This window comes from Eschrichtius robustus, chromosome 18 (genome assembly GCF_028021215.1).
Source record: "Eschrichtius robustus isolate mEscRob2 chromosome 18, mEscRob2.pri, whole genome shotgun sequence".
NCBI lineage: Eukaryota > Metazoa > Chordata > Mammalia > Artiodactyla > Eschrichtiidae > Eschrichtius > Eschrichtius robustus.
Window position 1 is genome coordinate 14,539,554 of NC_090841.1, and position 24,898 is coordinate 14,564,451.

Here is a 24,898-nt window from a genome sequence, read left to right on the forward strand (position 1 = left end):
TGGCAGTTTCGGCAAAAGTTTGTTTTCAGTCTGCCAGTTCAAGTATTCATGATATTGACTGTTTATGGTGGGCATTTTGGTTAGCCATTTTATTTATTCTTGGGTAAATTTTAATATCCTAACTATTCCTATTTTATTGTGGACAAAACTTTTATTTTCTTATAGCAATAGTCATAGACTCATTTGCCTATGAATATTGCTATATTCACAGCAATATTCCACAGCCAGTGGAAGACTCATTTATCGTCCACTGGCAAAAACCTAATTTGAGGAATTCCCTGGCATACCAGTGGTTAGGGCTCCTGGTCTCATTGCGAGGGCCCCCGGGTTCCATCCCTCGTCGGGGAACTAACGTTCCACAAGCCGGCAGCAGCCAAAAATAAATAAATAAATAAATAAATAAATAACATTATTTTTAAAAAAAGAAAACTAATTTGGGGGGTACTTGTGAATGATACCTTTGATTCCTAATCCAACTTTATTCTAACGAGTCCTTGAATAATTCTACCAAACTAATATTTCTTAAAGTAGAATTCAGATTCTTTCTCTACCCCAAATTTCCTCCATCCACCCCCTGACTACGCCCCCAGCTTATCTCCTCCTTCTCCGCTGTGCTTCCGCAAACCCTGCAGAGCTTGACTATTCTACTGATGAGCACACCAAGCCGTCCTCCTGCACCTGTTTTCCTGTGATTTCTTCCCCTCCGAGTGGCACCGTCCTTCCTCCCCCGCCCTGTGGCACCTCTTGTGTCAAGACTTCTGTGGTCCCAGTTGAATATCCTCCCGTCCCTCCTCTGAGCCCCAGGTACTGTAGGTTCACCCTTTCACGTTACATGTTGCATTATAAGTGACATATGATTTTTGGTTTACCCTCCTTGCTAGATCTAGTCTGTCTTACAGAAGGGACTATACGTGAACCATTCTTATTCTTTATAACACGTGTGTTTGCACAGAGCTCTGTTTAAACAAACACGTTGCTGTATGTTGTCTAAATTATTTCCCTGCAAGTTCTGGTGCCCTAAGACCATACCAACTTGTCTTTATACTTATTGTGTCTTTTTTCTTTCTCTTTTGGCAGCTATATATGACAGTAAAATCACCAAGAGCGGCTGTATTTGTAGCTCTGGCATAATTTTAAGGGGATCAGAGCAGTCACCAAAGGGTCTGACTAATTAAATAATGCACAAGTTGAGCACAAAAGCTAGCTTTGAGAAACTAATCTGAAATAAATGAAAGGAAAATGTGAGAACAAACATGACACTGATGGTATTCTACCCCGTTGTCGTTCTCTCTCCCCTCCCCCTCTCTCCCTTTCTCTTTCCTTCCCCCCTCCTTCCGTCCTTCCTTGCTTCCCTCTCTCCTACCTTCCCTGACAGACATCAATGACAAGGCTTTTTTAGTTTGTCACAGGAGCGATAGCCAGGTAACCAGATGTGATATGATTCCACAAATTTCTTTTTAATTTTAAATCTGAAAATCTAAAATTTTCCAAATCTTGATTTTACTTCTGAGAACAAATACACCTAAGAACATGTTACTGACTCAGATTTGAAAACAGTGACATCAGATTGACCTAAAACTTGAATCTAGCACTAACATCCTAAGTCAAAATTCACTCACAGTATTTTAATTATAGAATGGCTTTTGTGCTGCCATACCACACTGATCCCTCCATCCTAGCCATCAAATTTAAATTGTGGTAAAAATGTAAACAAGTTAGGTTAAAGAAGTTTCCTTTGTTTAACAGCCAGATTAAGGCACTTCTGGATGTTCCCCCCACCCTTTTATGTATTTGTCTCAAGGTGGATATAACATATTTTCAAAAGATAATCCAAAATAGAGCTCAAACTATAATCCTTGTTAATTGTAATGGTTACGTCTTCTAGTAATGTGCATGGTGCTTTTATACAAATAGGAAGCAACCTCCCTTCACAGGGAATTAACTAAATGGTGCTAAACTGGTTACTCGGAGAGGTACAGGAGAAGGAACCATTGCTTTCATTTCCCTGCAGAGTCTCCTTGGGGTGAGGGGAGATGTCTGGCGCCACAAAAGGAATTAGGCTCTGGTTTGAACAGAAACCTGAAGGCTATTAAGTTTATTTTAAGAATGTGTTGCCAGGCATCTAATAAATTTATATGTTGCCTCAGGCAGTGCATGCATGAAATCTTGCTGCACCAGGTGTTTTGGTTTGCATTTTTTTCTTTCCCCAGAGGCAGGAGAGGGTGTGGTTCTTCTTGACAGACTTAACTCACTTTTGATAAAGTAATTGTTTCTATGAAAGTATGGCAGTTTTAAAATTTTACTCCTATATGTAAATGGGGGGATATGATAGAAAATTATTTGGGGGCTGCTTTACAAAGAAATGTTAAGTCCTCCCACATTTATTTATATATATTATATATATGTATTATAATTTCATTATATGTATTATATGTATGTATATGTATTATGTATTATAATTTCATATCACTTTAAACACAATTTTTATGATCTTATGCTTAAGCACAGTATTTGAGATCACAGTCTGTTAAATGGAAAGACCAGCTTAGGAGTGAAAACCCCTGGGGATTTATTTCTCTTCTGCAAATAGCTGCTTTGTAATCTTATTCAAATCACAGCCTTTCTGGATCTTGGGAAAATGGAGCAGGGAGAAAAGATGCAATCTAGAGTTCGTTCTTGCTCTAAAATGCTTGGAGTTTATACTTGTCTTGTTCAGCAGATAATTATTTCTTGAATTAGTTGGTGTTCTTGTTTAGAATACAGAATCCCACTTTCATTTTCAGAAAAGAGTTTCCTTAGTTACTCATATTACTGCATTAAAATGACTACGCTAGCTTTTAATTTAGACTGCACGTGATCCTCTCGGAACACGCATGTTGTAAATGAGAGTTCACCTTGAAATTACACGTTTGCGTTGTCCTTTGTCTTCTGTAGAGGTACGTCTGAATTCCTTATCCTAGGCATGCATACCAACAGTGAACACATTCATTTCACCGGGTTTAAACTCCTAATTAAGAAAGCAAAGTATTGCACAATTAAATCAGGTTTGCTTAAGGAAATATTTTTAAGCCCTGAGTTAGGAGATATAAACTCATGGTTCTCCCCTTATTTTTTAAAATTTTTTACAGGGGCTGCAAACAAGCACATTCCTTTTTTTGCTAGGGATGGAGTTGGGGGAAGGGACCATGCTTAGAGAATTGTGGAGGATCCCTGCAGGCTGGGGCTTGCCGACTCTGACCCAGCTGTGGCCCTGATGGAGCACATCATTCAGCCTGGAAGAAGCGTTTTCCTCCCAGTGTCCCTTGCTTTTGGCTATGGCCCCAAATTCATTCAACAAATAAGAGGGTCGTGCCCTTAACTTAGGTTAATTTTTCTGATTCAGTCTCAACTATTTCAAAACTGACCTTCATATCCCTTTTTTCCCACTTAATTCTTACCATTTGTCAGCCTTGCTATGAGGGCTTGCTGATGGTAGAGGGAAACACACTCAGATCATCAGTTTTGCTTCTATCCAATGGCACTCATTTAGAAATTAAGTTAAAGCAAATTAAAATTAAGTTAGCGTCACCTGTAAATAGAATAGTGACCTAAAGGAAGTAATCTGATTGCTCAGAAGAAGTGTAAAGACAATATTAGCAGGTTGAATTTGAACCCTAAGTCGATCACATACTATATCTATAGAATTGAAAGTGAGTAATTTAACCTGACACTTAACGTCATCCATAGAATGTGGAGATGCCTAACCTGCAGGGCTACTGTGAGATGCATTGAGATAACGTACAAAACATCAAAATCACCCTGACCATGGCCCCCACTATGTCCAGTCCTCCTCTCCAAGCATATTCAGGGTCCCCAAGGCTGAACTGACATTCAGCCAGTTTACACCTGCACTCAGGTGAGTTTTAGTTCTTTTGAGCCATTGCCTTTTACGATTGGTCGGTGCCTGTATTGTGCCAATCTTGTTGGTCAAAGGCCGTGCTTCTGCCCACGACTAGGTGTTCTCTGCACTCAGCCCAGGGCCACTACCACTCTGCCAGGAATACCAGTTGCCATGTTCAGCCCCCCAATAACAGGGACCTGCCTATGGCCCCAAGGCCCCCAAAGAGTGCGTGCCAGAGCCGTGGGGTGATCTTTTCTGTTCTACTGAAGGGAAAGGATGTTTAACAGAGTGCTGCTTGGAACCTGGTATAAAAAATAGATTAATTAAGCATCTCTTTAAATTTCCAGTTATGGTTTTCTGTCTTCTGGGACCCATTCATCCAGGAACCTGGGCTCTAGTTAGAGATGAGTTAATACCCTCTTACTGCACTCTGAACCCCTACTTTGCGCTGATGTTTAAGACTTTGTACAGAGGCTACAATACTGTGCCTGACACATCCATTTTTATAACCATGAGTTCTCTGTTTAGAGGCTCCTCAGAGTCCAAGAAAATCAGTTTCCATAGGGTCTGTTACTCCAGTTTTCCAAACAAGCAGAAAAAGGCATGAATCCCCATTCTTGGCTGTTGCTTAAATTGAGATTCTAGAACAGACTATCCTAAGATTCTCTAGGATTAGGAGTTATTCTGCATCAGAATTCATTCCATGTATATTATTTTCTAAGAGGTTAAAGATAACCCTATAAGTTACCTAAATTCTCATAATATTTCCAAATTATAACAGGTAGCCATGCAGGGGAACCCGTCCACCCTTTACCCGTGAGCCATGACTGTGTCTGAAGCCTAGTGCTATACTGACCAGGGACAGATCTTGGAGGGAGGCCAGGGCTGCCGATCCGAGAATGCAGTAAGGATTCATTTCAGCTCACACTCCTGGGCATGAGCCAGGGGAAGGATTGATTAAAGGAAGGCCAAGTGTGTGTGGAGGAAGGACACTTCCACTCCCCGCGCCCCATTGTGCCCTGTCCCAAAAGACTAACCTCTTGTGATTTGTATTGAGTTAACACAATTGATTCTTGTTCCTCGTAGTAATGTTCTATAAAATCACTGTGAATACTGAATGATAGCTCCCAGGGGAAATACAGAGGTATATTCCCTGCAAGCCTTTGGTCATACATTTCATCAACCGATCAATACACAACCTTGTTTTCCGTGTGTTTCTGTTTAAAGACACCTTATTTGATATATATGTTGTTGATCCATTAACATTGAACTCGTGGTTATCAGACTGTAACTCGTGCCTGAATGACGCTTATGGAACATGTGTATTTTCCCTGTAAGGGCACATCGCACCCTTCTTGTGCTCAGGAACACTGGACAGCACTTCAGCACTATGATTGGGGGCTATTTAAATAGAGAAATCACCAACGAAAAGCACAAAGATGTGGCACTAAACGGACGGTGAAAAGGACACTTGTTTACAGTACGAGAGCTGAAACAAGAACACTGAGGGTCAGATGACGCACATTTTTCAAAACTGCTCTGCAAGTGTCCAGCAAGCCCACCAAATAAATGTTATCGAGTGGATGAATTCTTAAATATGGAATCCCAGAATAATTAGAATTGTCTGTGTATTAACCTCTTGTAGAGTAGATGACTGGGAATTCAAGTCTTTGGAACCTCGTGTATGAATACCCATTATTTACACATTACGGGTATATGTGTGATCAAACCATTTTCCTAAGGAATGAAACTACACGTATTAAAGCAGATTGTGATGCTCTTACTTCTAGATGAACATTGGTATATTTGTCAGCCCCATCTCCACCTCCGCATCACACGGTAACTTCTTTAGAGCCTACCAAAGAGTAGAGGGTAGAGTGGAAACTAATCCATGCTTGAGCTCAATTCTATGTAACTTGTATGACAACGGCCAAGATATCACAGCTCCATGTCTGCTTTTTTATTAGGAAGGGTGTGCTCATAAGTGCCTTGCGTGAGAATAGCCTAAAAGACCTCTACATGAGTGTGTATATCCATAGAGGTCAATGTGTGTTGTGCCTATTTCTCTCCACCTCTGGGTCTTTGTCATGCTACTTGTCTTTCTATACATTTCTATGTATATTCTTTACATGTCTTTGTGGATCTGACCCCCTGTGCTATGCTGCCGCTTTTTCAAAATGTGTATAGCAGTGGGAATGGCGTGGGTAGGTGTGTACAAAATGGAGGAAGAAAATAATATCCCAATTATTGAAAGTTGTATTGCAGCAATTTTGGAAAAGATTATTGGACTAAATCCTTGGAGTTACTAAATAGTCAGCAAAATTATAAAATCTCTTGACAATTTTTCTGGGTCTGTCTGCCAGTTCTTCTGGAGTTCCGTAGGTCATACTAAGGCACAGCTGCCCTCAGATCAAGACTCTTCATCTCTGGGGGTCTGGGTCAGGATTAGCACCACTACCACCCCTTCCCAGGGCAGATTTTGAATGCATCTTGACCACTCTCTCTTTGTCTTTAATATCCAATTACTTAAATAGGAAACGGAGAAGGAAATAAATATTGAGTAAACGTCCTGAGCTCCTATCAAATTCTTTGAAGTTCCCTTTCTACTGGATTTCTTATCTCTGTTCTTATACTTAATCTTCCAGGAGCACTTCCCCTCCCCCCGCCCCCATCCAGCTTTTTAAAATAGCTGTATACTTGATTTCCAGGTCAGCTTCCAGGCTGAACTTCAGGCAAATGGAATTGTAGCAAGCTAGAAAATCTTAGCAGGTTGGAAAAATATTACCAACGGATCATTTTCTATTGGTAGCTAACTTTTCTTCAAGAAAAACAAAATTGTCAAAGCTAAACGGACACCCAGAAATGATCCTTATTTAAGCACAAGTCAAAGTCGTGACACTAGTTTCGTATAGAAAAAAGTATGCTCTGTCTTTACAGAAATCAGGCAGCTCTAAGTTCCTAGGGAGGGCTAATTGAAGCTTGTGACTCTTTGTTATTCTAAAAAAAAACTTGTGTTCCCATTGAAAAAGAAGATGAAGATGACTAAAGACCAGCTGGAAAAGTTCAAATGAGGTCTTTTCATCAAAACCTTAATGGCTGTGGTGTCAGGGTTTGGGGACAAAGCATTTGGGAGTGTAGTTATCAGCTGTCAAGCACCTGTTGTATGGATTTATGACAAAAGTTACAGACTTTGTTTCCAGTGAGACGTTGAGACTAGCTCCTTGAGCATCATAGATGACAGAATCTATTTTAGAAAAGCAAAGAATCACATTGAAGTGAAACTTTGCTGGTTTTTTTTTTTTTTTTAAATTTTATTTATTTATTTATTTATGGCTGTGTTGGGTCTTCGTTTCTGTGCGAGGGCTTTCTCCAGTTGCAGAGAGCGGGGGCCACTCTTCATCGCGGTGCGCGGGCCTCTCACTGTCGCGGCCTCTCCCGTTGCGGAGCACAGGCTCCAGACGCGCAGGCTCAGTAGTTGTGGCTCACGGGCCCAGTCGCTCCGCGGCATGTGGGATCCTCCCAGACCAGGGTTCGAACCCATGTGCCCTGCATTGGCAGGCAGATTCTCAACCACTGCGCCACCAGGGAAGCCCGTTTGCTGGTTTTTTAAGTTGTTTAACTTCATCAGAAGTTTCACATTCAGTAAGCTGTGGCTATTGTTATTAAAAGTGTCAACAATGATTATTCCCACTTTGAGGTTTTAGAGGAATTTACTTGGTAGGTAATTAATGAATAAATAACATGTCTTTCCATTCTTTATATAAAATATGGAGTTCCATTGTGCAAGGCAATTTTAATAATGAGAGTTACAATAAACTTCAGCTTAGTTCCTCAGATCCTTATATCACTCCTGCATAATATAAGTAGTGCCTAAGATTTTACAAATTCTGAAATGCAATATGATTTGCGTATGTAGAACTCAGAAGAGTTAAGTAGTATTTAATCCTATTCAGAGTTAAGCTTTATACATTTAACTTTGTAGTCTCTAGCAAAATATCTACTTAAAAATCCCCGATGTAGAGTGAATGCTGAACCTTTAAAACAATTGCCAGGAGCATGTCACTGTCTTGCAAAGCAAAGTTTCTCAGTATTGTTTTTGAATTTTATTTCAAATAAAATCTGAAAGTGGTCGACATATAAAATCCTTGGCAAACTTGTTCAGCTGTGTGTCACTTGAAACCCCTGATTAACCAGTAACCGGGCACCCTCCTCCTTCCAGAACATAAGCATCAACCGGAAAATAAGTTTTATAATTTATAATCTGTAAGTAGAGATGAAATTAGCTATCCTTAAGACCATCTTCATAATGGAATGGAAGGGTTAAACAGACCTTTTGTCATCAATAACCCCTGGAGGTATGATCTAGACAAACACAAATTCCAGTAATTCACATTCATAGGTAATCATTTAAAATCTTTACACAGTGTTCATAGAAGTATGCAAGACATTTTAGAAAGAGCGTCATTAAAAATAATTTTCGGGCTTCCCTGGTGGCGCAGTGGTTAAGAATCCACCTGCCAATGCAGGGGACACGGGTTCGAGCCCTGGTCTAGGAAGATCCCACATGCCACAGAGCAACTAAGCCCGTGCGCCACAACTACTGAGCCTGCGAGCTACAGCTACTGAAGCCCGCGCGCCTAGAGCCCGTGCTCCGCAACAAGAGAAGCCACCGCAATGAGAAGCCTGTGCATTGCAGTGAAGGGTAGCCCCGGCTCGCCGCAACTAGAGAAAGCTCACGCAGCAGCGAAGACCCAGTGCAGCCAAAAATAAATAAATTAATTAATTTAAAAAAAAAATTTTATTTAGGGAATTCCCTGGCGGTCCAGTGGCTAGGACTCAGTACTCTCACTTCCAGGGCCCAAATTCGATCCCTGGTCTGGGAACTAAGATCCCACAAGCCATGCAGCGCGGCCAAAAAATTTTTTTAATTTAAAAATTAAAGAAATTAAAAATAAAAGTAAAAAAATAATAATTTTATTAAGAGAAAACGACTCAGTGCTAAAAGGGATATGTTACATTTATATAGGATATTTATACTGCCCATTAAGTGAAGCACTACTGAACTTCTTTCAACCAAGACATTAGAGTGTCTAATTCATTAAATTGGCATTTTTCTAACAGTAAGCAAAATGAACTCCCTGCCCTCCTGGATCATGGGTTACAATGGGAGGAGACAGAGTGAACAAACAAAAAAGAAAGCATAAATGGGATATGACGTTATGGAAAGCACTGGAGGGAAAAATTACCCAGAATAAAGGAGCTAGAGAATTCTGGGGTTTCCACTGGTGTTTGCTGTGTCATATTAAGTGTCAAGGAAAAGCCTCATTGACTCAAGATTCTTAACACATGCAATATTTAGAAAAAGGGTAACATCAAATCTTAAAATTAGCTAAAAATTGTTAAAGAAATAGAGAAATGGTATGCTTAGTGATCTCATTCTTAGATATAGGGGAAAGAAATAGGAAGAAAGTATACAGAATTATAATAAAATTCATTTGTTAAACACAAGAGTTACCAAATAAGTCAGAGGTTATTAATCACAAGTCAAGTAAAACTGTAGTATGTGCTTTGTTTTTGTAAGCTGAGAACTGTTATGAAATAAGGAATAAAATAGGAGTCACAAAGTAGCCATTTTATTACCAAAAATCATACTTATCCGTAGGCTTTTTAGTCAAGGAAGAAGTCTTTAGACCTCATTGTGTTCCAGGCACTACGTTCGATTTGGACGCTGGAAGGATGAACTTGACCAGTACTTGTCCTGGGGAAGGGCGCTCAGGCAGTTAGTGGCAGAATACACATGAAGATAAAAGAATTACAATTACTCTGATTGGAGATACAGAAGAAGTATAAACTGCATGATAAGCCAGGCTTCCTGAGCTTTAGGTGAGCTGGACCTAAACAAATTGCAAGGAGGAGTAGGAAGCTAAAGATATTCTGGGCAGAAGGCTTCCCACATGCTTTTGCATGTGGGAAGAACACAGTGAGAAGCTAGATATGACCAGCTGTTTCTCTCCGTGGAGAAGTGATGGGATGTGAAGCTGTAGGTATTTGGATGGACAGGAGTGGCTTGGTATAGCATGACAAGAAGTTTGGAATAAAATCTAGGACTTGATGGAGCCACAGTCTAATTGAGAGAGAAGTGTGGCATAAGGTTGTTTTCAAGTAATGATTAGTTGAGAAATCAGAAAGGTTTTATGTATTAACTTAATTGATTAAATGTTATTCTATTCTTGTTGTTTGTCTATGACTTTCTAGAGGAAATGTTCCCAGTAATAGAACATAAACACAATAATGTAAAAAAGTATTTTTAAAGACAATAAGACCAATGGTGGCAATGGTGAAAGAATGCATGCCAGTCTCAATCTCTGACAAAAATGAGTGCAATCAGTAAATGTGTACAATGAAACAATATGAGAGGATATCTGCTAAAGCACAAAACTGCACAAAATAATCAATAGGTGAAAAACCGCAGAGTCACAGAGATGAGAGGGCTGGGGTCGCTGCAGGAGGCTTCATGAAGGGGGTGGTAAAGGGAGCCTTTGAGGAGTAGAAGGTGCAAGCAGAAGACTGATGGGGGTTATCCCTGTAGGCAAAAGGACAGAAGTAACAGAAAGAGTGACGGTGGCAAATCCATGGAGCAGCCAGACTCTTGGATGGACCTCAGAGTGAGCAGATTAGAGACAATGGGAAGAAGACAGGGCAGGGCAGGTGAAACCAGAAATCTGCAAAGATAGCCTGATGGCTTGATGTGTGCAGCAGCTGTAGGGAGACGGGGCGAAGGAGGACTGAGTGCAGATGGGTTTAAGGCAGGTTAGTAGTCTGGCAGTGGGTGTGCAGGGTGGACTTGAGCACGCGTGGGGTGAGCTGGGGGAGCAAGCTAACTTTTGTTGAAGGATGCTACGTATGTACCACACTGTACTGCGTGGGTATATGGGTTATCTCACTTGATCCTCACAGCAGACACTGGCATTAATTAATATGACCCTCATTTGATTCTCCAGATGAGGAAACAGAGGTCTAGGGAAGAAACTTGCTCAAAGTCAGACAGCACATAAGAATGAAGTGGGCTGTGGACTCCAGTTCTGGGGAGCCCCCAGCCCACGGCCCCTCCTCTCCAGAACAGTACCCAGTGTCTAAGACATGGCAGGCATGATAAATTCTTAAGGACAAAATGTGGAATGAACTTCCTGTTCTCCAATCTATTTATATCTTAGATTTTTAAAATTAACGAAAAATTGACAGGTCCATAATCCCATCAATTTAAAACACCAAGCAGCTCCATATTTGTAATGTTTCATGTTACTACGTCACTGCCTGCACAGTATCAATACCATTTGTTTCTGTATTTTGTGTTTTAAGTATTTCAACAAAAAATTCTTTTTTTGTTGTTTAATGACTGAATCGTATTTCATTGATTTGATGTACCATAAATAAACTCTAAGATTTTTGGTTTGAGGGCTATTATAGAAAATATTGCAATGAATAGTCCCTTACAAATAGATTTTTGCTTCTCGCACAGAAGGACTTACAAGATCAAATGGTATGAACATCCTTCTGTCTCTTGCACACATTGCCATGTAGCTGTCTAAATGGCTCGGTGCTAATTTACAATTTAAACGGCAATAAATAAGAAAACCAATTTCCCTAAATAATCTCGGCTGTTCTGGGTATTCTTTTTAATCTTTAGTACATGTCAATTCATAACTCAAAGACACTGCAATTTTTTTTTTTAATTTCTAGCAAAGATGAACATTTTTTCCATGTGTTTGTTAATTATGTTTTCTTTCCCACGTGTGGATTTTTTGCTCTCAATCTGTTAAAGCCTTGATGTTTTCCTGTCTCATTTCTTTTTCTCTAGTGTAGCCCTGTATGAACTCAGAAGAGAAGAAACTGGAATTAAAATTGTGCCTCTAGCTGTGTTTATTATTTGGGCTTTTCTCCACCCTTTTACAGAAAGACTTAGAAATTATTGATGCCTTTGTGTATAAACCTCACCTTACTCTGAAATAATTGGTGTAGATCAAAGGAAGTAGAGGGATACATGCATAGTGATCAGCTGATAACCATTTCTCTTTTCTTTCACCTAGCAGAGCAGCTTTCACATTAGAGAGATCACACACATTTTCTCCTGATAGGCAGCCAGCTCCATTTTGGTGGGAAGGTGGGAGGAGAAAGCCTTATCTTCAGAGTAGAATGGAATCAATGAAAAGACCTGTCTGTTTGCTTTAAGGAATGGAGTGGAATCTAGTGGGGAAGGGAGGTGGAGAAGGGATATTTGTTTTTCCTTAAGTGGTTATAATTAAAGCCTTCCACCCAATTGCTCAGTGAACCAGAAAAAGGTATTTGTGAAGTTGTGTGTGTGTGTTTAACATCACAAAAGAGCCCTGCAGCTTTCTTTATAGAAAAACTTGCTCTCCGGCGGCACCTTGTGGGGAATGAGTCATCCTGCAACTTGGATACTTGACTTTATGATTTAACAAAATTGCTTCTGGTAGTTCTGTGTTCCTTCCCTCTGACCCACTTCCCCTGCTAAAGATCAAGGGATTTTGCAAAGAATTATGTCAGTTGTTGTATTTCTGTATAACAGTCAGTGAACAGTAAGCTGTATCTCCATGTATGTATTCTAGATTGTGAATCAAACCAAGTAGCTAGAGTGATTCGTCATGTTGCATCATTAAAGTCGTCTTTGGAATGTCTAAGGCTATTCATTCGAGAAATCATTAATTCGAGGCTTGAAATTTTTGTTTTCCAGGTGGAAATAAGTTAACCAAGCAGCATTTTCGTCTGAATTGGGCATGGATCTCCTTTGAAAAGGAATATTACTTGATCAATGAGGACTCCAAATTTCTAGATGTCGTACTTAAACGTAGAGGTTATTTGGGAGAGACTTCCTTTATAAGTAAGTTTAATTTGCATTTCTTCTCAAAATCCCATTTTTCTAGCAAAAGTTCATAATTTTACAATGATTAAAAATGTTTAGTTTTCTGCTCTAGCTTTAAAGCTTAGGGAGATATTGACAGTTAAAGGTTCTTTACTAAAGAAACATGCCAAAAGTTTTGTGTTGAGGCTAAATCAAAGAGACAAAGGCTGAAAAAATAGGAAGTATGTAATCAAAATATATATCTCTTCAAATCTTCTACCTACATGTGATATTTCTCTGATATAAAATAACTTTACAAAATGACAGTAATCGCTCATAAATTAAAATAACTTAAATGTCACTAGATCTTAGAATAGGCTTAGGCAAATCTGTAATTTATAAGATAAAATCCTGCTGAAATATAAATTTATGAAGGCTACTTTAATACTAAGTAAACAAAAAACTGTTCAGTGACCTATTAGACATTGAAGTATAATTTACTATCTGTTTGTTGCATTTGAATGCTCTGGTAGGTCACTAAAAGTTTCAAAAACCCTAACACTACATAAAAGCGCTACATAAAAGATAAATGTTGTGACTTTTCTTCCCAACAGTAAGGTGTTAAATACTAATCCTTTTCTGCTGCCTTACCCTTTTAAATAAAATCAACAAGGACCTACTGAATAGCATAGGGAACTCTATATGGGAAAAGAATCTGAAGAAGAATGGATAGATGTATATGTATAACTGAATCACTTTGCTGTACACCTGAAACTAACACAACATTGTAAATCAACTATACTCCAATATAAAATAAATTTTTTTAAAAGAGTCAAAAGCAAATGAGTAAACCTTTTTTCAACTCGAAGCTCACATTCAATTTCATGTAAGCATAAGATAGAGAAAAGTAGGTATATTAGTCATTTTAAGCAGTAATATAATCAGCACAAAATATTTGGCATGGTGATGAAAACTTATAGCACCCCAGGTAATTATATTATTTTTGGTACCGTGTGTTATATAGACATCTAGGCTGATAGAATTTTCATGGGGTGAAAGCTTTCATTGTGAGTATCAACTAAGGTAGGAATCTAGGAAAATGTTGGCAAAATAAAAAGTTGATAACCCTGTGTTTGTTTCCAAAATGATTATTTGAAATTTTACTGGTCCATGAAATTCAAAAGCCTTAAACAGTAGATCCCTATCAACACACACACACAAGCCCACACACGCATATTCTACACACCATACTTTTGCCATGAGCTCTATCCCCACCCACCTGCCACGATTTCCACTGATGCTGGGATGCTGGATATTAATTATCCCTTATTTCAAAAATGCTTTTTGTTTTTTAACTTTAGGTGAGGGTTTTTCACATTATGCTTTACTGACCCCTCAAGGCTACTACTCTGGCTTCAGGAGTGCTGGCCCACCTGCAGACCCATCTGGCAGCTCTGCTTTTATCATCTTTATTTGCCTGTGCCTCTTTGTAGGTGGTCATTTACAATCTGTGTTTAACCTTCTAGAGCACAGTGAATTCTCTTGTTGCCCTCAAAGAGGCATGTTCTTTCTGCGCACACACGTGTGCCTTTCAGATCAGGAATTTGATTCTGTCTTACATATTGTCAGTCAGAGATGCACCTTAACTGTGCTTTGTGCTTGAAAATATAGCAGCTAATTAACAGGGAAAGTAATAACTAAAAGACAGAGCACCTTAGCAGTTCTTAAGGATGCTTTCGTCTATTTGTGTTTTACCTAAATTCCCACTCCTAGTGCGTATATTTAGTTATTCACTCACATACGGCCCCTTGATAGCAATGGGAAAGTTAATGGTTGAAAAGTAGTTTTAAAACTATCTTTTCAGATTTTTCTCTCTGTTGCCCTTTTTAAAGCTGAATGCTAAGATATTGAACGAGCTTCTTTTTTTCTCCTGAAGCTATTTTTTCAATGAACTATTATTTCCTGCAGGTGTGGAGATGATTCGTAATTCTAAAAAGGCTCTATAGCTCTACTTGGTTAACCTCACAAGGTTACTTAGTAACCCGGGGTGATAGAAAGTTGGAAAGACTTCCGTGTGTGGCCCATACCCATCAATCATTGAAGATGGTAATAGAATTCATGCTAGGACTGGGAATGGAAAAGTCAGGTTAAAGCAAAGGGTAGCCCTGTAGAAGTTCTGCAATGGATATGTTTTGTATTACTGTTCCCCTACAACCTCCAATTTCATGTATGGAGGTTTAGAATTAGATAGTTTGTATTATAGCTAAAGACAGAATATCATTTACCTTCAGGCACACAGTTAATAAATCATGAATTTTGTATATGTATTTTCTCAGAGATAATTGTTCATTTTATAACCATTATAACCCAATAATAAATTAAATATGTATTTGCATCTCACAAAAAAAATTTCAGTTTCAAAGATCTTATTGCTCCCAGTTACTGAACATGCATTAAATGCAAGATATTCCACTAAGCACATTAAGTACTTTACCCATCTCTTTTACTCTTTACAATCTTTTTTATTTTTATTTTTTATTTTTTTAATAAATTTATTTATTTATTTTTGGCTGAGTTGGATCTTTTTTGCTGCACACGGGCTTTCTCTAGTTGCAGTGAGCAGGGGCTACTCTTTGTTGTGGTGCGCGGGCTTCTCATTGCGGTGGCTTCTCTTGTTGCGGAGCACGGGCTCTAGGTGCGCGGGCTCAGTAGTTGTGGCTCGCGGGCTCTAGAGCGCAGACTCAGTAGTTGTGGCGCACGGGCTTAGTTGCTCCGCGGCATGTGAGATTTTCCCGGACCAGGGCTCGAACCTGTGTCCCCTGCACTGGCACACGGATTCTTAATCACTGCGCCAACAGGGAAGCCCTCTTTACAATCTTTTATTCACTAACTCACCTAGTATTTTCTTGAGTGCTTGCTACGTGCCAGACGCTGTGTTAGGTAATGAACCGTGAGGTGATTATAACGATAGCTCATTTATTGAGTTATTATTACAGGCCAGCCCTGGTTCTCAACACCTCACGTAGTCAACCCCAAGAAAAGTGGGTCATTATATCCCCCGTTATACAGGTAAGGAAAGAGAAAGGTTGTCATATCCCCAAAGTTACATAGCTACTAAGGCCAGAAGTGAGATTTGGCTCCAGGGCAGATTCTCTTAACTACCACCCCACAGCACTTCTTAAATCCTCTGCAACCGAGGAAGTTAACTTGCCTATGATTTCATAGCCGCTATGTGGCAGAGGTAGGATTGAAGTCTAACCTCTCATTCCAAAGTACCTTGCTTAAGCCCCATACCATTTTTCCATGCCACAGGAAAAGATGCAATTGTGGTTTCATTTAGTAAATCAAAGTAATATGTTTTGTTTAATAATTATCTTTGAAAAAAGAAGCATAAATTTAAGCCCAATTTATAAGCCTTTTAATTTCCAGAATTCTTTTTGCCCCATGTAATAAAATTTTTGTAATATGTATGGTTTACTAGCTGAATATTTGTATCTCCAAGTAAGAGGAAAATTTTCGAACATTGAGTGTGTGACTGTCTTGTCTACCACATTGAAGTATGAACTAATCTGTCTCCTTCACAATCTATACACCATTTCTTCATCCTTTATTAAAATTGGGCACCTATGTACGAGTGCCTCATGGAGGTATGATGTATTTAGTATGTATCTACCCACCCTCAGATCTTAATGTGCGTTAAGACTTACATGGGGATCTTGCTAAGATGTTGGTTCTGATTGAGTAGGTCTGGGGTTGGGTTTGAAATTCTGCGTTTCTAACAAGTGCCCAGATCTGGTCCATGCTGCTGGCCCATGGACCACACTTTTAGTAACAAGGTAGACTAGCCCTGCACTTAGAATAGGTACTATGTGTTAATTATGAAAAGGGAATCTTTATTTTTGACCCCAGGTAAATTTAACATTCCATCTTGGTCTTATTGTACCTTTTAAAAAAGACGACATGCCCTTCGTTGTTTTCTCATGTTTGAGAAGCATATCAAACAGCTTAAGACAGCAATCTTTTTCATAAAATAGAAGTCCATTCCTCTTCACCTGACGAATCAATGATATTGTCTATTTATACTTCACATTCAGTTGGGAATCTCTTTCAAAATCCACCACAAAATTACAGTAACAACTGAGATTTGGCTTTGCAACTTATTTTTTATTTAGGTTGGATGATTTGATTATCAGTTAGAAGTATGACTAGTTGGAACTAGTGGACATTCCTTGTATTATACGGAGTCCTTTTGGTTTTTCACTGCCTTTTGAATCTCCAGGAAAATAATGCATTGTTGATGAAACAAAACAAATCAGAAAAGTGGGCAGTAGCTATCAGAGGCCAAGTAATAGATTCTTTTGCTGGTCGTACCACTAGGGATAAATGGGTCAATGAGCCGCGTGTGTGCTGGAACGTCAGAGAGAATGATTCCTTTCATCATCACCTTGGCAGTGAATTGTGGTGGATCCAAGAGGTGTTGACAGCCGCTCTGTGAGCATTAGGAACCAGAGAGCTTAACAGGAAGTCTGCAACGCTCAACAAGATCCGTAGTGCTGAAATTCCTGGTTCTGTGCCCTTTTTTCTCTTGCCATTCAGTAAATTATGCTTCACCTCCTATTGAAAGTATGGAATATTTCTGAGATCTATAAGACAGAAATAGTTTAGTGAAATATTTATCTTCATTTTAAGATGAAACAAACAGTGATATATTCAGATGGAGAAATAAATATTCAAATTAATCTTGCAGGGTGGGATGAATTGGGAGATTGGGATTGACATATATACACTGTTGATTCTAGGTATAAAGTAGATAACTAATGAGAACCTGAAAGAAAAAACAAATTAATCTTTCATAGGCACCACAGGACAGAGGTTTTATCTGCTCTGTCTGGCTCATAGTAGGCACCCAATGAACATTTGTGGTTGAATGGATCTTACTTAGTCCAGTTTCATTTCTAGTTTGAAGAACAAAAGGGCATTTTATGAAAATAAGATAATTTTTTTCAGTTAAGTGAGAAATGGTGCAAAGATTTTATTTTCAGACTTTTTAATTCTAATAGGCACAAGATTTTATTTTTCTCTTTTTAAATCTACCAACTTCTCTGAAAATGCCAATGTTTAAAGGAATATATTTGAAAATTAATCTATTAACTTGTATCATTAAGAGGTTCTGATTCAGTACTTGAAAATATACTAGAACAAGTACTAACTGCAATTTTGTAATTTTTCTCTGATGTTGAATTTGTTGACTCTTACTCATTGCTTTACAGGTAATATATCTTATGGTTTGAGTATGTGGCATAGTAATGGCAAATAAAGATGCTCTTGTAATGTACTTAGAGACTCAGGGATCCTTTAACCTTCCCAGCTAACTGAAATGGACCTTGAGTGAACCAACAGAGTACTGCTCATGATAACCATATATATTTAGCTCTCCAATTCTCTTCACGTGGCTTCGTGGAATTCTGGAGTGCTCCAGAAAGAAAAACCGGGCAATAGTCATGTTGACAGACACTGAATTAGATTTTTTAAGGGTCCTAGTTCTGTTAAATGTTTAGAGAATATTATAATTTTTTTATTATTATGCTTGGCCATTTACAGCTTAGATTATCAAAGAATCCTTTGACTCACAGAGTCTCTTGTTGGCTTATATTTTCTAGTTAGAGAATTTTTCTTAAGTTTTTAAAATATAACACATGCAATACAACCCATGCAAAAAAGTAAATGTGAAGAGTTTTTAGATTGTACGAATTTGTGGGTGTGAGACTATTTCAGAATGTGAGCATCAATTTCCTCGGTCCTGTTTTACAAGTGGTTCTAACACAAACTTAGCTCAAAGAATATACAGCAAAACCATAATGGGGCAAGAGTAGAACAGAATCATGGACTGCTTAACACCTACAGTAGAACACTTTTATTGTAAGACCCATACCCAATTATCCATTTCATGGAATCAAAGCAGGACTTACTTTGCACTGCAGGATACAGTGACACACAAAAAGTTAACAACAAGGAAAACCTTAATGGCCTAGTTGAAAATGAAACAAAGGAAATGATATTGTGTTTCTGTGAAGGTATTGGCTCAAGAGATGGGACTGCAAAAAAAGACAAAGACTTCAAGGGCAAAGCACAGAAACAAGTGCAGTTCAACCCAGGCCAGACCCGGGCCACGTGGAGAGTGCGGATCCTGAGTGATGGGCAACACGAGCAGTCCGAGACCTTCCAGGTGGTTCTCTCAGAGCCCGTGCTGGCTGCCCTGGAATTCCCTGCAGTGACCACAGTGGAGATCGTGGACCCAGGAGATGGTAAGAGCTACCATCAACTCACTGCTGTTGTCACTGTTGGGTTTTTATGACAAAACACCTTATAAAGGAGGTTTTAAATTCAATGTTTGGATTTTCCATAGAGAGAACTTTCTAGATGAATGGTTCAGTATTCTCAGATATGCTGATGGGAGAGAGAACCCAAAAATTAATGAAAGGAAGCTATATTTTTTCAAGTCAATGAACTACAAATATACATAGGATTATTAATATGTTCTTTCTCTTATTATAATTTTATCCTTTAGAACCGACGTCGCTCATCTCATTTTTCTAGAATTATTTCATGACTTTTTAAAGTCTTTTAAATGTGTTTTGAAATGTCCTTTAAACAAATGCTTTAAGAATTAGACCATTTGGGGATTAATTTGTTCTCCATGTAGCACTTTATTCAAATTTCTTCATATATTCACCAGCCAAAACTTTTCATTCTGCCATATGTTTCCACATTTGTTACATAATACCCACCAACCCACCCCCTCTCCTTGGTGAAAAATATCTTGCACCACTGCTCTTAATTTCTATTAGATCATGTTTTCTTGTCAATGCACACCCTTGGCTGATGTTGGTTAAAATGAACCTCACTGATTTGAGTGTAAATTGACCTTTCCCTCCCCTGCCATACTCCTCCAGTCTTGACTTGTCTCAATGCAGCCAGGGAAAAAAAAAAAAAGGTTGAATTGGCTTTTTGAGGGCTGGCATTTATACAAAGCTTGGTGAGCCTCCTCTAAAGCTAAAATCCTGTCAGAAGACAGACGTGACTTTCTTTTAAACCGCCAGCCTACTTATTTCGTTAGTCAGAAAACTCTTAAATGTTCTGTGAAGATACAATCTACTGAGTACGTGAAACGGAGACATATGAGGAAATCTCTGGGTTTAACAACTGAGCATAATTAAGGAGAGAGGATAAGAGAACCGGAGCTCTGGCTCTGTTTGTTTAACTAACATCTCTGCCTTTAGTTGAATATGAACTTCAGTTATGTTTGTCATTTCCGTTAAAGAACAGAACTGAAATGTTCATTAGCATTTAATTACATTTAATTTTATCTGCATTATCTTAGGAATAAACAATTAAATTTTCTTCTAGTCCTGAGTTTGGGGTAAGTGCTAGCATAATAAAGCTTTTCTCTCTTTTGAACAAGCCCATGACAGCTTTAATACATATAAACTGGCCCATTAGTTACAGTTTGTTTGAAGCCATTTCTTTTTTTTTTTTTTTTTAAACTTTGGGTTTATTTATTTATTTATTTATATGGCTGTGTTGGGTCTTCGTTTCTGTGCGAGGGCTTTCTCTAGTTGCGGCGAGCGGGGGCCACTCTTCATCGCGGTGCGCGGGCCTCTTACTATCGCGGCCTCTCTTGTTGCGGAGCACAGGCTCCAGACGCGCAGGCTCAGTAGTTGTGGCTCACGGGCCCAGCCGCTCCGTGGCATGTGGGATCTTCCCAGACCAGGGCTCGAACCCGTGTCCCCTGCATTGGCAGGCAGATTCTCAACCACTGCGCCACCAGGGAAGCCCGGTAACAGTTAAGTTTTATTCCACTGTAAAACTTTCCCACTCCTCTGCCTGCCTTTGGGTCTCAGCCAAATACAAGTGATGGTGGCTGAATAAATAGCCTTTGCTTGTTTCATCCCACTGCGTGGTCTTTGTTTATTTTCACAGTATCTTGCTCTGAGTAAAAGCCAAAGCCCTGCCAGTGGTCCTGAAAGCTCCATGTGATCCACTCACCCCCACTCATCATCACTTCACCGGCCCATGTTCTGTCCTCTCCTCCTTTCCCAGTTTACTCAGACCATCAAACCACACTGGCGTCCTGGCCATTCCTTGCATATACCTGGCCTGAAGTATATACACTTGTTCATTCCCTTTGCCAGGAATTATCTTCCCTAAGTTACGCACATAGGATGTCTCATTACCACCTTGCAATCTCAGCTCAAATGTAACTCTATCACAGACACTTTCCTGTATAATACAGACCTGCCGTGGCACATACCATGCCCCAGCCCTCCCTCCACCCTCCACCCGCCCTGCCCCACTGCATCCCCGCCGGCACACTCCGTCTTCTTCATATCATTTGTCACCTCCTGGCATACTATATATTTTCTTGAATATATGTTTATTTTCTTCCTCCTCCCCACCCCCAACTAGAAAGAAAACTCCGTAAGACCAGGGATTTTGTTTACCTCCATGACTCCTGTGCCTGGTTCAGTGTCTGGCAAGTAGAAGTCATCCAATCAATGTTTGATAAATGAATAATTTGTTATAAAATCTTACATCCACAGATTTTTTTTAATGGTGCCATTTTTTCAATTGCTGTATCAGTCAGAGTCCCAGGAGAAAACAAGTGGCACATTCAAAATTAGCAAATTTAAAATAATTTAATAACATGACTTTTGCAAAGATGAGGGCGAGAATTGGGAAACCACCAGGTTCAGTTAAGTGCCCCAAGGCTGGTAAGAGCGGGTACCATCACCACCTCTAGGCCTCGGGGGAAAGGGAAGGAGAAGTTAGCTGGACCAGTGAGCGAGCTAGGGCGGCCAGTGGGCACGATGACCTTTACTTGGTGGGGTACAGCCAGCTCTGGAACCTTGAGGGGAGCCAGGGGGATGAATGCTGATCCCACGTTGCTCTCGCCCTCCAAGTCCTGCCTGCGCTGCCCTCTGGCTGACTCAGCCAGAGCCACAGCACAAGGGAAACCTTTGACGTGGTTCTCATTAGTCGGCCCCTGGAGCACAGGGCAGGGTGGAGAGGGGTGGATCGTGGACCTTGACGGCCAGCGTCCACTATTCCAGCGTCTTTTATAATCATCCAAAGCAGTGTGGCTTACTGTTTTAAAAATAATCATGAAGCATTTTCCGTGTGTGTGTGGGACTTCGAGTGAAACAGACTCCTAAGCAACTTCCAAAGTATCTATTTGAGGGTTATCCTGTCAAACTGTTGAACTAAACGTTCTATTGAACTAAATGTAGTTTTACATTTAACCGTGATTTTCAACAATTTAATTATGCCATTTTTATTATTTAGTGTACCTTTGCGCTACCTTAAAAATGAATCATTGAGACTCATAGTATTATATAAATATAATGTATACTCTGTGCTATTGTTATTCCTCTAGAGGAGGAGGGAAACCACAGATGTGTCCCTTACAGTGATACATAGATTTCTAAATTCTAAAGGGACTGCTGTTTAAAACACAGTAAACAAACAAAAACACCAAGTGTCAAACAATGCATTATTATACTTTTATTTTTTTATTTTATTTATTTATTTTTTAACATCTTTATTGGAGTATAATTGCTTTACAAAGGTGTGTTAGTTTCTGCTGTATAACAAAGTGAATCAGCTATATATATACATATATCCCCGTATCTCCTCCCTCTTGCGTCTCCCTCCCACCCTCCCTATCCCACCCCTCTAGGTGGTCACAGAGCACCAAGCTGATCTCCCTGTGCTATGCGGCTGCTTCCCACTAGCTATCTATTTTACATTTGGTAGTGTATATATGTCCACGCCACTCTCTCACTTCGTCTCAGCTTACCCTTCCCCATCCCTGTGTCCTCAAGTCCATTCTCTACGTTATTCCTGTCCTGCCCCTAGGTTCATCAGAACCATTTTTTTTTTTAGATTCCACATACATGTGTTAGCATACAGCATTTGTTTTTCTCTTTCTGACTTATCTCACTCTGTATGACAGTCTCTAGGTCCATCCACCTCACTACAAATAACTCAATTTCGTTTCTTTTTATGGCTGAGTAATAATCTATTGTATGTACTTTTTTTTTTTATCTATAGATTTTTTTTTTTTTTTTTTTTTTTTAGTTTTGGCTTTGTTGGGTCTTCCTTGCTCCGTGCGTGCTTTGTGTAGTTGTGGCGAGCGCGGGCTACTCCCCGTTGCGGTGCGTGGGCTTCTCCTTGCGGTGGCTTCTCTTGTTGCGGAGCACGGGCTCTAGGCACGCGGGCTTCCGTAGTTGTGGCTCGCGGGCTCTAGAGCGCAGGCGCAGTAGTTGTGGCTCGCGGGCTCTAGAGCGCAGGCGCAGTAGTTGTGGCTCGCGGGCTCTAGAGCGCAGGCGCAGTAGTTGTGCCTCGCGGGCTCTGTAGCGCAGGCGCAGTAGTTGTGGCGCACGGGCTCTGTTGCTCCGCGGCATGTGGGATCTTCCCGGGCCAGGGCTTGAGCCCTTGTACCCTGCATTGGCAGGCGGATTCTCAACCACTGCGCCACCAGGGAAGCCCCATTGTATGTACTTTTAATCATTAATCATTCAAAAGGAACACGTTTGGGGTAAAAAAAAAAAATAATAGAGTGGACATTACAAGATCTGAGTTGTAATCCTGACTCGACCAGTAAGAGCCCTTGACAAATAAACTCTGTGGGTCCAAGTTTCCTCATCAAAGTAAGAGGTGAAACAAGATGACTTCTGAGGTCTCTTCTGAGTCTAAAAGTCAACTACTCCATCAGAAGGTGGTGATCTTCCCCGAGAGAACAAAGTTGGATTTAAAGGAAGTGTGTCAGCAGCACTTATTAATTTAGAAAAAAAAAAAGCAATTACTGGAGATAAAAGCAATGTTGGATTTTATTTCTAGGTTAAGAATTCACTAGCCCGGAGCCTACACACTCTATACCTGCTTCTTCTCCCCTGTCTTCCCTCCTTCCCCTCACACTGCGCTATTCTAAAAGAATATGCCAGGGGAAATTATCAATCATGAGAGCAATTAATTTGCACAGGATTATGTCATATGTAAGATGCTCAGACAAAAACAATTGTGTTTTCTCCTTAGAATCAACTGTATTCATCCCCCAGTCTGAATACTCCATCGAGGAGGACATTGGTGAACTGCTCATTCCCATCAGGAGAAGTGGAGATGTGAGCCAGGAGTTGATGGTGATCTGTTATACGCGGCAAGGTAGCTCGGTTTGCGAATGAACTAAAATGTCCCCGCAAAGATATAAATAAGCCTCTTTAACATGTTGGAGCCATAACATTATGCCACGAAAGTTATACTTTACTAGTCCAGTTTTCAAATAGGAAAAAAGCATGCATGCGGATGTCTTCCTTCACTATGGCACCTTTGAGGACCTGGAAGGACTCTGCTGCTTATTGAAAACATTTCTGATTCATTTGGTTGCTTTAATACTCAAGGCCTTTGGGGTTGTAAGAAGTTGAAGCTCCCCTCTCCCGCTCAAGCCTGCTCAAGTAGAAGGGGGTTATTGTTAAAAACAACAACAAAAAAAGAGGCAAAGAAATGCATACCCAAGGAAAAGAAACTAATTTCAAACTGGTCTGAAACTCGTAGCAACCACGTTTCAAAACATTTGTTTTGCTCATTGAGTAAGCACCCTCTGAAAGGTGATTTTATGCAATACAGAATTAAAATTAATACATAATACTCATTAATATACTAAACACCTTTCTAGGAAACAGGTAGACTTTTCTAAGAATGTAAAAGAAAAGGTCATAAATGCAGTTGACACTGCAGACTTCCATTAAAATTTTCATTAACATATGTGAGTTGAAAGGCAGTAAAGAATAGCGGTCAAAATGCAAATTTCAGGATCAACCTTGAGCTCTGGGTCCCAGAACAAGTGGTCGGACTTCTGTAAACCTCAGTTACCAAACGTGTAAAGCCCAATAGAGTGGTTAAGAGGATTACGGAAGTAATGCATGTAGAGCGCTTGGCACTTTGCCTTCACGCAGTAAGCATTTGAATACTAAGCTATTATTCTGTATTATTGTGTTGTTTTAAAAGACCACTGGCAGGAAGCAGAGGAGAAAACACTTGAAATGTACTATTTGTCAGATGTTGGAGACCATTATAAAGGTGACTCATGACGCTAGCACAGT

The 24,898-nt window shown here is 39.8% G+C and overlaps 1 protein-coding gene across 3 annotated transcripts in view; it reads left to right on the forward strand.

The window, feature by feature from the left end:
• The window catches only part of FREM2 (FRAS1 related extracellular matrix 2), a 157,625-nt gene that overhangs the window by 53,611 nt on the left and 79,116 nt on the right, over positions 1-24,898 (forward strand). For all 3 annotated transcript variants that reach the window (XM_068526485.1, XM_068526483.1, XM_068526484.1), the window contains exons 3-5: positions 12,633-12,779; positions 18,815-19,045; positions 23,835-23,960. In XM_068526485.1, the coding sequence (XP_068382586.1) occupies positions 12,633-12,779; positions 18,815-19,045; positions 23,835-23,960 (504 nt within the window). The remainder of the gene's footprint in view (positions 1-12,632; positions 12,780-18,814; positions 19,046-23,834; positions 23,961-24,898) is intronic.